This window comes from Tursiops truncatus, chromosome 5 (genome assembly GCF_011762595.2).
Source record: "Tursiops truncatus isolate mTurTru1 chromosome 5, mTurTru1.mat.Y, whole genome shotgun sequence".
NCBI classification, from domain to species: domain Eukaryota; kingdom Metazoa; phylum Chordata; class Mammalia; order Artiodactyla; family Delphinidae; genus Tursiops; species Tursiops truncatus.
The window spans coordinates 18312229-18327614 of record NC_047038.1 but is presented as its reverse complement, the minus strand read 5'-3'; the positions used below and the strand labels follow the sequence as shown (position 1 = coordinate 18327614).

The 15386-nt window shown below is 37.2% G+C and overlaps 1 protein-coding gene across 7 annotated transcripts in view; it reads left to right on the top strand.

Moving 5' to 3' along the window:
* The window catches only part of AFG2A (AFG2 AAA ATPase homolog A), a 356296-nt gene that overhangs the window by 287863 nt on the left and 53047 nt on the right, over positions 1-15386 (top strand). For 4 of the 7 annotated variants that reach the window (XM_073804854.1, XM_073804852.1, XM_019927887.2 and 1 more), the window contains one exon: positions 2464-2628. The exons of 1 other annotated variant lie outside the window; for it this stretch is intronic. In XM_073804854.1, coding sequence (XP_073660955.1) covers positions 2464-2628 — 165 coding nt within the window. Of the gene's footprint in view, positions 1-2463; positions 2629-15386 lie in introns of those variants that run through there. 2 more of the 7 variants (XR_012331875.1, XM_073804855.1) reach the window with 2 other exon arrangements.

The following is a 15386-nucleotide window of genomic DNA, read 5'->3' as shown; positions in this document are numbered from 1 at the left end:
CTTTTGAATTTGTTGAGTTTTGTTTTATGGCTTATCATATGGGCTGTCTTGGTGAATATACCAAGTGTACTTGAAAAGAATATGTGTTCTGCAGTTGTTGGGCATAGCGCCCTATAAATAAATATCAATTAGGTCAAGATGATTGATGGTCTTGTTAGATCCTCTCTGTCTTACTGATTTGTTTTCTAGTTCCATCAATGCTAAGAGAGGAATGTTAAAATCTCCTATTATGATTGTGGAATTATATATATTTGTCTTTTTAAACCTGTCAATTTTTGCTTTATATATGTTGAGGCTCCATTATTAGGAACATATGTATTAAGAAATATGAAGGTTCCGAGACTTTACCCTATTTGAAAGCTAACAAGTTAGTCTGCCACAATTTCATAGAATCTGGCAAAAGGCTTGAGACTCCTGAGCCAGAGACAGAGGACAGTTTATTACTCACAGAATATCATCATTTTTTCACCAGTTCCTTAAGAACTAAGTCCCACAGAGCAACCATATGAGGTTTCAATGTTTGTATTTTCTGTAATGTTTAATGTATGGCCCAGCTACATTTTCAGGATTTGGAGGTTTGTTGTTGCTGTTGTTGTTGTTTTAGTTTTTATAATTAAAAGAGGTTCATGTCTAAGTTCTTATCTTCCTTACTTTCTGTATTCTATCACACCTTCTTTCTGGATACTTCATATTCATAAGTACACATATAGAAATGTGCTGTTTTTCACTGTTTATAAGTATCTCCTAAATATTCAAGGAGTGCTGTTTCTGATTATGCCAGCAAGAAGAGTAATTTTTTTGGAGATGGAAAGAGTCTACATTTTGGGGGTATATCATTTCTAATCCTTTTGATTTCTTCCTGAAGATTCAATTTTCCATCTCATGTCATTTCCCTTCAACCTAAAGAACTTCCTTTAGCATTTTCTGTAATGCAGATCTACTGGAAACAGATTTCCTTGGTTTTCTTTTATCTAAAAATGACTTTATTTTTCCTTCGTTATTGAAGAGTACTTTCACTGGGAATAGAATTCTGGGGTGACATTTTTATTCTTTCAACACTTTAAAGATGTTGTTCTACTGGTTTCTGCCCTCCATTGTTTTAATTGAGAGTCATTGGTGATTCAAATCATTGTTCCCTGTATTCACTCTGGCAGCATTTAAGATTTTATCTTTGGTTTTCAGCAGTTTGACTGTAATGTGTTCATGTATGGTTTTCTTTGTATTTATTTTGTTTGAAATTCACTGAGCTTCTTGATTTTGTGAATTTATGGTTGTTTACTAATTTGGGGGAATTTTCAGCCTCTTCTTCAAATATTTTTTTCTACCCCATCTTCTCTTTTCTTTCCTTACTGGACTCTTATTAGACCTTTTTTGGTCCCACAAGAATGATCTTTGCTTGTAAACCTTACCATTTCACCTTCCTACTTAAAACCTTCCAGTGGCTTCTCATTGCAAATAGAATGCAGACCAGACTCTTCACCATGTTGTTTAAGACCTCATAATCTGCCTGTGACTATCTCTCTAACCTCATTTCCTATGTCTTTTCACTTTATTCACTGTTTCTACCACAGTGGGTTTTTTCTGTCTCTGGAACATGCCAGTCATCTGTGCCTTTGTACTTGAGGTTTCTTTTACCTTGAATGCTCTTTCCCAGATCTTTGTATGGGTGTCTCCTTTGGATATCTGCATAAGTTTCCTCCTCAAAGAGGCTTTCTCTGACTACCCCAACTAAAAGCTGCCCCATCCCCTCAAAGCACACACAGATACGTGCACACTTTTGACCCATATCTCTCTTAATAGCTTTATGGAGATATAATTTACATACCATAAAATTCATCCACTTAAAATATAGAATTCAAAGGTTATTAGTATATTCACAGACGTGTAACTCTCACTATAGTCAATTTTACACTTATCTGTCTTATTCGTGCTGTTTCCTAGTACCAAGAACAAACTCTGGTGTATAGTACCGCTCAATAGTTTTTTCTGAATAGATGACTTCATTAGCTCTAAGATAGTTCAGGCATTCACCTTCGATAAAATATTAGGGAAGTGCATTTGACTGCCATCAGCTCTAGAAGTATTCTTTGATCTGAGCTATGTTATTTTGTGGGATCTCTGAAAACAGCTTAACCCATATTTGAAGAGTTATTGCAGGAAGTTACCAAAAAAAACCTTTTGATATGATGAATGCAAGTCATATACACATTTCCTCAAAAGACAATAGTCGTCTTTTACTGACCTGACAGTTGCTGAGGAGCAAAAAGCCTTTCCGAAATCCTGTTTTTCTATTTTCAAAAGTCCTCTGACATTGTTTATTTGTTTGAATCTTTGAAATAGACTTTAGAATCTCTAGTACTTGTTATATTCATGAGATTCTGGGCATCCTCTTTCCTTGGGTTCCTTCATATGGAATATCAATTCTGAGCTTGGTTAATCTTTGTTGCCCCTTCTTCTTTATAGGCCTTGATGCGGCCTGGAAGAATTGATAGAATCATCTACGTGCCTTTACCAGATGCAGAAACAAGAAGGGAAATATTTAACTTGCAGTTTCACTCTATGCCAATCAGTAATGATGTTGATCTGAATGAACTCATCCTCCAAACAGATACATATTCAGGAGCAGAGGTAAGATAGTTCCCCTTAAAATACCTTGGTGGGAAGAAAGCAGTGCCTTGGGGTCATTAGCAAAGAAAAGCTTGCTTGATGCCAGCTGTTTTAAATAACTGTGTATTAAGTAATCTTAAAACAGGAAATATACTACATTGACTAAATTAAATTGCATTTTACCTGGCCTCTATTATATTTAAATTGTTTTTACCTGGCTTATCTATTTCTCAAAATGTAGTCTTCAGAGAAGCAGCATAATATAGAGGAGAGAACACTGGACTAGAAGTAGAAGATTCTTCTTTTGGGGCTTTTTGTTTTTGTTTGTTTGTTTGTTTATTTTAACATCTTTATTGGAATATAATTGCTTTACAATGGTGTGTTAGTTTCTGCTTTATAACAAAGTGAATCAGTAATACATATACATATATGTCCCCATGTCTCTTACCTCTTGCATCTCCCTCCCTCCCACCCTCCCTATCCCACCCCTCCAGGTGGTCACAAAGCACCGAGCTGATCTCCCTGTGCTATGCAGCTGCTTCCCAGTAGCTATCTACCTTATGTTTGGTAGTGTATATATGTCCATGCCACTCTCTCACTTTGTCCTACCTTACCCTTCCCCCTCCCCATATCCTGAAGTCCATTCTCTAGTAGGTCTGCATCTTTATTCCCATCTTGCCCCTAGATTCTTCTGACCATTTTTTTTTTTCTTTATTTTTTTTTAGATTCCATATACATGTGTTAGCATACGGTATTTGTTTTTCTCTTTCTGACTTACTTCACTCTGTATGACAGCCTGTATGACTTCACTCTGTATGACAGTCCATCCACCTCACTACAAATAACTCAGTTTCGTTCCTTTTTATGCCTGAGTCATATTCCATTGTATATATGTGCCACATCTTCTTTATCCATTCATCTGTTGATGGACATGTAGGTTGCTTCCATGTCCTGGCTATTGTAAATAGAGCTGCAATGAACATTTTGGTACATGACTCTTTTTGAATTATGGTTTTCTCATTGTATATGCCCAGTAGTGGGATTGCTGGGTTGTGTGGTAGTTCTATTTTTAGTTTTTTAAGGAACCTCCATACTGTTCTCCATAGTGGCTGTATCAGTTTACATTCCCACCAACAGTGCAAGAGGGTTCCCTTTTCTTCACACTCTCTCCAGCATTTATTGTTTGTAGATTTTTTCATGATGGCCATTCTAACCAGTGTGAGATGATATCTCATTGTAGTTTTGATTTGCATTTCTCGAATGATTAATGATGTTGAGCATTCTTTCTTGTGTTTGTTGGCAATCTATATATCGTCTTTGGAGAAATGTCTATTTAGGTCTTCTGCCCATTTTTGGATTGGGTTGTTTGTTTTTTTGAAATTGAGCTGCCTGAGTTGCTTGTATGTTTTGGAGATTAATCCTTTGTCAGTTGCTTTATTTGCAAATATTTTCTCCCATTCTGAGGGTTGTCTTTTGGTCTTGTTTATGGTTTCCTTTGCTGTGCAAAAGCTTTGAAGTGTCATTAGGTCCCATTTGTTTATTTTTGTTTTTATTTCCATTTCTCTAAGAGGTGGGTCAAAAAGGATCTTGCTGTGATTTATGTCATAGAGTGTTCTGCCTATGTTTTCCTCTAAGAGTTTGATGGTGTCTGGCCTTACATTTAGGTCTTGAATCCATTTTGAGTTTATTTTTGTGTATGGTGTTAGGGAGTGTTCTAATTTCATTCTTTTACATGTAGCTGTCCACTTTTCCCAACACCACTTATTGAAGAGGCTGTCTTTTCTCCACTGTATATTCTTGCCTCCTTTATCAAAGATAAGGTGACCATATGTGCATGGAATTATCTCTGGGCTTTCTATCGTGTTCCATTGATCTATCTTTCTGTTTTTGTGCCAGTACCATATTGTCTTGATTGCTGTAGTTTTGTAGTATAGTCTGAAACCAGGGAGCCTGATTCCTCCAGCTCCGTTTTTCTTTCTTAAGATTGCTTTGGCTATTCAGAGTCTTTTGTGTTTCAGTACAAATTGTGAAATTTTTTGTTCTAGTTCTGTGAAAAATGCCAGTGGTAGTTTGATAGGGATTACATTGAATATGTAGATTGCTTTGGGTAGTAGAGTCATTTTCACAATGTTGATTCTTCAAATCCAAGAACATGGTATATCTCTCCATATGTATCATCTTTAATTTCTCTCATCAGTGCCTTATAGTTTTCTGCATACAGGTCTTTTGCCTCCTTAGGTAGGTTTATTCCTAGATATTTTATTCTTTTTGTTGCAGTGGTAAATGGGAGTGTTTTCTTGATTTCACTTTCAGATTTTTCATCATTAGTGTATAGGAATGCAAGAGATTTCTGTGCATTAATTTTGTGTCCTGCTACTTTACCAGATTAGTTGATTAGCTCTAGTAGTTTTCTGGTAGCATCTTTAGGATTCTCTATGTATAGTATCATGTCATCTGCAAACAGTGACAGCTTTACTACTTCTTTTCCAATTTGGATTCCTTTTATTTCTTTTTCTTCTCTGATTGCTGTGGCTAAAACTTCCAAAACTATGTGGAATAATAGTGGTGAGAGTGGGCAACCTTGTCTTGTTCCTGATCTTAGTGGAAATGCTTTCAGTTTTTCACCATTGAGGACAATGTTGGCTGTGGGTTTGTCATATATGACCTTTATTCTGTTGAGGAAAGTTCCCTCTATGCCTATTCTCTGGAGGGTTTTTAATCATAAATGGGTGTTGAATTTTGTCAAAAGCTTTCTCTGCATCTATTGAGATGATCATATGGTTTTTCTCCTTCAATTTGTTAATATGGTGTATCACGTTGATTGATTTGCATATATTGAAGAATCCTTGCATTCCTGGGATAAACCCCACTTGATCATGTTGTATGATCCTTTTAATGTGCTCTTGGATTCTGTTTGCTAGTATTTTGTTGAGGATTTTTGCATCTATGTTCATCAGTGTTATTGGCCTGTAGTTTTCTTGCTTTGTGACATCTTTGTCTGGTTTTGGTATCAGCGTGATGGTGGTAGAATGAGTTTGGGAGTGTTTCCTCCCTCTGCTATATTTTGGAAGAGCTTGAGAAGTATAGGTGATAGCTGTTCTCTAAATGTTTGATAGAATTCGCCCATGAAGCCATCTGGTCCTGGGCTTTTGTTTGTTGGAAGATTTTTAATCACTGTTTCAATTTCAGTGCTTGTGATTGGTCTGTTCATGTTTTCTGTTTCTTCCTGGTTCAGTCTCAGAAGGTTGTGCATTTCTAAGAATTTGTCCATTTCTTTCAGGTTGTCCATTTTATTGGCATAGAGTTCCTTGTAGTAATCTCTCTGGATCCTTTGTATTTCTGCAGTGTCAGTTGTTACTTCTCCTTTCTCATTTCTAATTCTATTGATTTGAGTCTTCTCCCTTTTTTTCTTGATAAGTATGGCTAATGGTTTATCAATTCTGTTTATCTTCTCAAAGAACCAGCTTTTAGTTTTATTGATCTTTGCTGTCGTTTTCTTCATTTCTTTTTCATTTATTCCTGATCTGATCTGATCTTTCCTTCTGCTAGCTTTGGGGGTTTTTCGTTCTTCTTTCTCTAATTGCTTTAGGTGTAAGGCTAGATTGTTTATTTGAGATGTTTCTTGTTTCTTAAGGTAGTATTGTATTGCTATAAACTTCCCTCTTAGAACTGCTTTTGCTGCATCCCATAGGTTTTGGGTCATTGTGTTTTCATTGTCATTTGTTTCTATGGCAGATGACTTCCTCATTGATTTCTTCAGTGATCTCTTGGTTATTATGTAGTGTGTTGCTTAGCCTCCATGTGTTTGTATTTCTTACAGATTTTTTCCTGTAATTGATATCTAGTCTCATAATGTTGTAGTCTGAAAAGATACTTGATATGATTTTGATTTTCTTAAATTTACCAAGGCTTGATTTGTGACCCAAGATATGATCTATCCTGGAGAATGTTCCATGAGCTCTTGAGAAGAATGTGTATTCTGTTGTTTCTGGATGGAATGTCCTATAAATACCAATTAAGTCCATCTTGTTTAATGTATCATTTAAAACTTGTGTTTCCTTATTTATTTTCATTTTGGATGATCTGTCCATTGGTGAAAGTGGGGTGTTGAAGTCCCCTACTATGATTGTGTTACTGTCGATTTCCCCTTTTATGGCTGTTAGTATTTGCCTTATGTATTGAGGTGCTCCTATGTTGGGTGCATAAATATTTACAATTTTTATATCTTCTTCTTGGATTGATCCCTTGATCATTTTGTAGTGTCCTTCTTTGTCTTTTGCAATAGTGTTTGTTTTAAAGTCTATTTTGTCTGATATGAGAATTGCTACTCCAGCTTTCTTTTGGTTTCCATTTGCATGGAATATCTTTTTCCATCCCCTCACTTTCAGTCTGTATGTGTCCCTAGGTCTGAAGTGGGTCTCTTGTAGACAGCATATATACGGGTCTTGTTTTTGTATCCATTCAGCCAGTCTAGGGCCTTTTTGATACAGCAGCTTCCAACCAGTTATACACATCTCTGAACTTTGATTGCTTTACCCTATCAAATGGAAATGGTGTACAACTTGCCCTACTGTTTTCTCATAGAGATCATAAAAATGAGATTAAGATATCATGTAAGCACTCTGAAATACAAAAGACTTGGCAGAGAGATTTTATTATTATCTTTTAAGATTTGGGAAAATTATCTCAGTCTACAAAGATTCTCTCATAAAAACCATAGAAGTGACAGCCAGTCTGCCCTTAATAGTAAAACTATACTCTCAACAAGAATAGCAAGACCTCTGTGAAAATATGAAAATTTTAAGTATGGCAAATAAATAAATATTTTTTCTGTCCTTAGCAACTCTTTACTTAGGCTGTTTTTATTTACAGAATAAAATTCCATTAAACTATTTGTGCAGCTTTTCTACATGTATATCTTAAGAAAAATTTGGACTATATATTCCTCAACACAGAAATGTCTTCTGAATACCACTGATATGGGTCTGTACTGGGAAATTAATACTTTCTTAAGTAAGAAGCTGTAGATTCTTTTCATTCTGAATTATCCAGCAGGCTGGGACTCCACATTCTGTTTTGCTTGCTATTATTTTTTATCTGTCTTCTGTAAAAACCAAAGAGGTTAACATGTAACAGATCATTAGTGGTACTCAGAGAGTCTTGTAGGTATACTTACATGTGGAATTGGATTTAGTATATCATGTAGTCATAGCTAATAACAACAACCAAAATAAATATCAAATCTACTCACTGTTTTTTTTCAACTAGTAACTATGTATGTTTGATTTTCCCCCTTTAAATTTTTAAATTCCACTGGGGTGGAAAATCCATGTAGAAAGTAGCTTGAGAAGCAGTTAAAGTGCGTTCACCTTTAAAGTCCTGTCTGAAACAATAATCCTTATGAGCATCTCTGTGGCATGACCATCCATTAAGTTAAAATGAACATACAGTTACTGCTAACTGACTGCTCCAGCATTTCTAGAATTTAGTTTTTGGTGTGAGACCAAGGGCTGTATATGATATGTCAGTTTACAGGAAGTAGGCAGGAAAAGAAACCATAAATCTTTCACTTGAGTTGAGTGAAGTGGAAGAGTAGTTAGCAAGGTATAAATATGCCTTTCTCACTTTGAAATAATTCATGGTAGTAACACAGAAGTGCAAAACAAAAAGCAAAGCCAGTGAGGTCCTGTCTGGCTGAAAGGTAAAAACTCACTTGGTGCCAGGAATTATTGTACCAGCTTACTAGTTCTTATGTAGTACATGCCTAATTCAGTCTGAAATATAAGCAAATTCATTTCTGATTGATTTTTATATCAGATTTTCTAAAAATAGTCACAGAGAAAGTAGCAGAAAATACTGTCCCTCAGTTTACGTTTTTATGTCCCATATTGCGTAGGTGAGGGAAGGGTATCTTTCTGTAGTCCTAGTTATAATCAGTATATTATTACAACTTCATAGACATTTATTCCAGAGCCGTATCTTAGTAGTTCTAGGCTTTTCAATTTGGACAAGACAGGTTTGTTCCACATTTTTTGTTTTGGGTGGAGGGTTTGGTCTGAATATTTAAGTAATTGACACAGGTGCCTTATTGTTTGAGGAAAAATATTATCTTTTTAAAGTCTCAAAATTAATCAATAGGAAGTTTAAGATAGATTAAACTTAGCTTCACATAAAATATAAGATCTCTCTCATCTTTTTTTCTTCTATCAGAATTAAAATGGCACAACAATGTTTGAAAGCCAAAATTAGTTTTGATCTTTTTTTTTTTTTTTTTTGGCTGCATTGGGTCTTCATTGCTGCAAGGGCTTTCTCTAGTTGCAGCGAGTGGGGGCTACTCTTCGTTGCGGTGAGCGGTCTTCTCATTGCGGTAGCTTCTCCTGTTGCGGAGCACGGGCTCTAGGCACCCGGGCTTCAGTAGTTGTGGTACATGGGCTTAGTTGCCCCGAGGCATGTGTGATCTTCCCAGACTGGGGCTCTAACCCGTGTCCCCTGCTTTGGCAGGCAGATTCTTAATCACTGCGTCACTGGGGAAGTCCCTGATAGGTTTTTAAATAGTAAAACAAATTCAAAGCTTGAACCTCAGTCATCTGATACCTACAGGCTCAGTGCTTTACCACTGATTTAACTAATTTATTTCTTCCCCCAGCAAGGCCATATCCTTCAGCACAGAACCTACTACATAGTACATACTTAACAAACATTTAATGAACTGAAAAAAGGTTAGATTTAGGAAAAATAGACTTTCCCTTCTCATTTATCATAGAGGAACCTTCTTGTAGCAATGCACCCTGCTATAGGCACAGCCTCTTTTTCAGAGTTGGGGTGTCTCTGTGGGCACTTTTGGTATAAAACTGAAACTACTGACTCAGTTAATTGTCTTCACGGGAGAGTAGTATATTCAGTATTACATAAAATTAATTTTATTTGACTGTACAGTATCAGCTATACGAACAAGAATTTGGCTGGGTGAGCCAGAAATGAGGAAATTGCTGACACTGCTTTTTAGAAACATAAAATGTTTATTTTAACTGTAGTGAATATTTTATTTTTATTTTTAATTAAAAAGTTGTTTAGGATGGAGATGATACTGCACTCATTAAAGGACTGGGATAGGAGGGTTAATTTTTAAAAATATTTTCTTGTCACCTGGTGCTTTTGCCAGGTCAGCATTGTTCCGTAAAAGCTTACAGACACCCTAAGTTTGAAGTAGCTCCTTCTACCCTTCTGAGTTACTTCATTTTCCCTCCTTGGAGAGGGAATTAAAGCATTATTTTAATCCTCAGGAGAGTCCCAAGAGGAAGTTTGTCACCAGCTGAAAAGAGAATGTGGTCCCTAGGGAGCAGCCTCTAAGGAGCAGCTGAAGCAGGCGGCATCCTTCAGCCATCTCTGCCGCCTGCTGCTCTCCCGTGGCCAGAACCTCATTGTCTTTGGCTTCTTGGCTGTAGCTCCCAGTTAATGGAAAAACATGTTGCCATTTAAAAGCAGATGGGAATTCACTTCAGGAGGAAATAAAAAGTCTTTTTTGGTTATAGCTATTGTTTTCTTTTGTCTTTGATTTTTGTTTTTTAAGTTATTTGTAGCAGATTCCACTTCATGTATTTGTCTTATATCAAATTATCCTAGTTCCTTTAAGAAAACGTTTATCTTATCCACTGCCAGGAAATCAGCAGTCACAAATCTATGCGTGTGAAGCCATGACAGGGCCCGTTACCCATGTGCCGTGTGCTTGAGGACAGAGGTGATGGATAAGATACATCATTTCCTCTCTGTACAGGAATTTGCTGACACAGGCTGACAATTCATATCTAAAATTTGGATTGAATGTTTATTTGCATTTGGATGTTATCCTCCTTTCAGTGATTATCTCATTAAAACTGACAAACTCTCTAAGAGCCAGGTATCACCTGTACATTTTATAAATAATATAGGCAATGATAGCATTTATTTCATATATCAAGATTTGAGAATTCAGCTTTCAAGAGAGGCAATAAAGTAGGGAAGAAAAAAGAATGTTAATGCTGCAGTTGAGTAGACTTTTAATCGAATTGTAGCTCTTTTCTCTCTGGGTGGTTACAGGCAAGTTATTTAACTTCTTTGAACCTCAGTTTCCTCATTTATAAGATATCTATGTGACTGAAATTGTTTTGAGGGTTAAATGAGATAATAAATGGAAAAGCACCAAGAAACAAGGCCTGACACATAAGGAGTGCTTCATAAATGTTATTTCCCTTCATCCTTTCCTCGTTTTATCAGTTCAGTATTTATATTTACCACGACAGTATTGGATGACGCTGCCATAAGGCAGTTTTCATTGTCTCAATAACCAGATAATTTATCTGAAATTATTATTTATAATAATTGAGATTGCCTCTTAGTCTTTTCTTCAAACCGTAAAAATCTACTTTATATGGTGATTTTTAGGGTCATCTTATGAATCTAGCTCTAGCAATTTGTTAAAGTTAAATAATTTCACATTAATTTTTCAAAAAGCTTTAACTTCATGTAAATTTAGTGTACTTATCTCTATTTTACTAAAGTGATGTGTCTTGCCCTGAATTCTGTTTTGTAGTCTAGGCCCTCCTGGGTCTCATAATAGCTCAAGGTCTTCATGCCAGCTTGATATTAAAAACTCACCTTCCAGTGTGCCTCTTTAATTCAAGAAGCGTTCCTTTCACTGTGCTTGAGTTATTATAGCTAATAAAGGGAGAGGCTTAAATTACTTTTCTATCTTGCTTATTATTATTCCTTCTGATAGCCTCTCTCTTTTCTCCTACCCAGTGAAAACAGAAGGAGCAATTATAACCACGTAGGGTATCTGTACTCTTCCTACGTGAAGCCTCTTGTGACTGTTTTCCCTAATCTAAATAAAAGTCAGGATCAATGTACTAGAACCTGGCATAGACTGACTCTATATGACGAGCCTAACAACACATCTAAGATAGGACTAAAGATCCTAAGGCAGGACAGGACACGTTTTGGCCTGGTCTCAGGCTCCCTGGGTAGTGCTGATAGAGAGCAGCTAGCAGCAGTGTTCCTCTCTCAGAGTGAAGCAGGGCACTGCAGGACTTAGCAACCTCCTGCAGACACACGTGCAATCTGCTCGTCCCGCCTTATCAGAAACTGCCCTATGAGATCATGCTGTTGTCACTAGCTGGTCTGCTGTTCTTATTTGAGACCGTTGTTCTCTCTACTCTTCCTTGTGCATTTACCCTAAAATTCTATATCTCTAGCCCAAATTTCAAAGTACTCTTTGTTTATACAACCTACTGAAATCACTGCTTTGTCATAAAACCATCATGACAGCCCCACCCAGAAATGGCTTCTCCTTTTGAACTCCTTTACTCTGATTTCTGTTTCACTTGTTTAGCATTTAGGATATTTTTGTGGTTATTTTAATATGAGCAGCCGCCTCATGTCCCTTCCCCTTCCCCCTCCCCCCTCCCCCCCCAACCCTCCGCAAACAAACTGTAAGATTCTCTATGGCAGAAACCAGGTTTTCTACTTCTTGGAGTCCAGCAAAGCAACCATTCTGTCCACTGAATCAGTGGACATTAATGTTGGATGGATGATTTATGTGTTGACTCTAAGTAATTCTGATGAACAAAAATATCAGTTTTAACGTTCACTAAAGTGACACTTCTGGTTTTAAACTTTTTTTTTTTTTGATATATGTTATCTGAGTGCCTAACACTATGAGAACACCGCTGTAGCAAAAGAACTAGAGCCAAGCAAAAACAATTGATTTGTCTGAAGTCCCACAGCCAATAAGTGACAGACCCAGAACCAGAACCTGGATCTTTCAACTCCTCCTGAAAGACTCTTCCTGCCTCTGAGTCAACAGAAGAATCTTTGAAACTGTTTCCTAGTTCCCCTTAACATCTCTGAAACTTGATAAAGATTTGCCTGCTCTTGTGGATAGCGGATATGAAACATTTTTACTTTTTTTTTTTTTTTTTTTTTTTTTTTGTGGTACGCGGGCCCCTCTCACTGTTGTGGCCTCTCCTGCCGCGGAGCACAGGCTCCGTTCGCACAGGCTCAGCGGCCATGGCTCACAGGCCCAGCCGCTCCGCGGCATGTGGGATCCTCCAGGACCGGGGCACGAACCCGTGTCCCCTGCATTGGCAGGCGGACTCCCAACCACTGCGCCACCAGGGAAGCCCTACATTTTTTTATATGTACTTTTCTGACAGTTGTCTTTAGCTACCTCGATGTCATCTTCGCAAAAATTGTAAGCTACTTGAAGTTAGGAACTATGTTTTTCTTTATTCACTTACAGTATTTACCAGGTATTGTGAATAAGGTCTTCAGTTTAGAGGGAAAGACATATAAACAACTAAGTTCTGTATAATGTGTTTTATGTGGCGTGATGTAATGATGTGCAGAATACTAGGGGAGAAAGAAGAGGATGTAACTCACACTAACTGGGATTGAAGGTGGGGATAGTTGATCTGAGTCTTAATAGGTGAATAGGAGTTCCCAAAGTAGAGTAGGGCCGGAAAGGGGAGCATTCCTGGCATACAGAAAGGCAGAGATGCATAAAAGAACATAGTGTGTTCTAGATTCAGTTAAAGGTTAAAATATGAGTAGAAAAAGAGTCTGAGAGTGGAAGTAGTAGGTGATAAAAGCAGGAGAAGTAGGTCAGACAAATGTGAAGGACCTTGCACATCATCTGGACTTGTTTTTCTCCTTCAAGCCGTGGAGAACCATTGAAGAATTTAATAAGAAATACTGTGGTCAGATTTGTGTGTTTGAAAGATTGGTGGCATTTGTGTCCAAGGTCACCACTAGCTTAGCCTATGGAGCACCTTTACACGAATTAGAAAAAGACGCTCCTTTACCCCATTTGGTGACAGATTCCTGCGAGGGCAAAAGGCTTGTCAAGCAGAACATGAGCTTTCATGAAAGTCCCTATTTCATTAAGTCCTTATTCACCCCCTCAGCTGGGCATCCTTGTATATGCTCAACCTTCACATCTATACAGGGTCGTCTCATTTTTTGGCTTATCTACCTTTAAATATCCCTCACAGTGCCTACTAGCACAGTACCTCATGTAAAGTTTATATGTATTCATCAAATAAATAAATTTAGATTTTAATCCCAAGTAGATAAACTACTTTCTGTGACTTTAAGATTTGCCTCATGAGCCCTTGGACAAATATGTTTTGTGAATGGGATAAATGGGAATTTAAAGATGTCTTTTGTACAACATTAGCACGTTAAACCTGCCATGAGGTGCAGCACCTGATACGAATGGCCAATATTAAAAGTCAGGTGGATTATGTCTTCTGAGCCATGTTACCACTCGTAACTTTGAACATAAGCTCCTAGGGCAAGTACCTTATCTCTGCAGCTCTGTTCAATGGCTAAAATGTAGCTACGCTGTTGTAAATGAATCATGATAAAACCTTCCAGGGCAAAAATCAGATACACTAAAAGCTTATATCTAGACTGTAACTTTTAAGCCAGTCCTCCACCCCTCTCCCTTACCGTTTGGTAAAAACCAAGACCTAGACTTCAGTCCCACCTTGACCATTTACTGCAGTATTAGTTTGGCCAAATCAGTTACCATCTCTAGAGCTCAGTTCTCGTATTTTAATAAGGGAGTAGAAATAACGGTCTTTATGATCCTTTCTAGTGCTAAAAATGTGGGCCTATATACCTGTCATAGATTAGATTAATTGTATAAGGAATTCTTTAGGGGTTGGACCTCCAGGGACATATAACATGGTTATGTTTTCCTTACAATGCTTCTAGAAACCTGGGATCTTGGGGTTGTGGTCAGTGTCTCCGAATACTTGCTTCTGTGGCCTAGAGATCCTAATCATGGCACCAGAGGAATGGGAACCTTGAAAAACTCTGACAGTTCATAGAATTTGGATTTTAATAAAATTCTCCTAGGAATTCCATGGCAGCCTAGTGGTTAGGACTCCGTGCTTTCCCTGCCAAGGGCCCCGGTTCAATCCCTTGTCTGGGAACTAAGATCACGTAAGTTGCATGGCATGGCAAAAAAAAAAAAAAAAAACTCCTTAGCAAACTTAAACAATTTTCCACTGAATGGAAATGAAAGTTTTAATTGCTCAGAGATTCCCATGCCCAGTGATTTTTTTTTTTTTCCTGATACTTTTGGGTTTTCTGCTTTTCAGCTTCCTTAAGAACAGCAAGTCAAGTTCAATATCTATGATTCTGGAGATGTTAGGATAAAAAGTCTTATAAAATGGAAATATGCATCGGCCTACTTTTTCCCTAGACTCTTTGTTAGGAAAGTAAGAAAAAGCTACAAAGTTATAATGTTCATTTTAACTTATAGTTTTTAAAACTTACAGTGTATGGAAATGTAACATTCTCTATATTTCCAGACATGAACTTCTACTTAAATTGGCAATAACAAGAACCTTAATTCAGCTTACCTGAGGTCTATTTTAGATAGGATGTTTACACCAAGCAAATCATTCTCCAGAACACCTTGTGCTGCCGTACCTGTATTACTGACTCCTTGCCAGGTGTTTAAAACTGCTGTCAGATTACAAAAAGCATTAGTCAGAAAGGAGATGAATATTGAATGAGAGGCTGGCTGGCAACAAACTTAATACAGCATTTTATTACTGAAAGTATAAAGTATAAAGTACTGAAGCCCCTTTATAAAGAGAAGCAGTATATCAAGGCAACAAGTTCATCAAGACCTACCTGATAATCTAGTCCCCAAGCCTGGTATCCAGGCTAAATAAGTATCTATGAAGAATTACTCAGGCCAATAATAATGGCATTTTAACATTCCACCT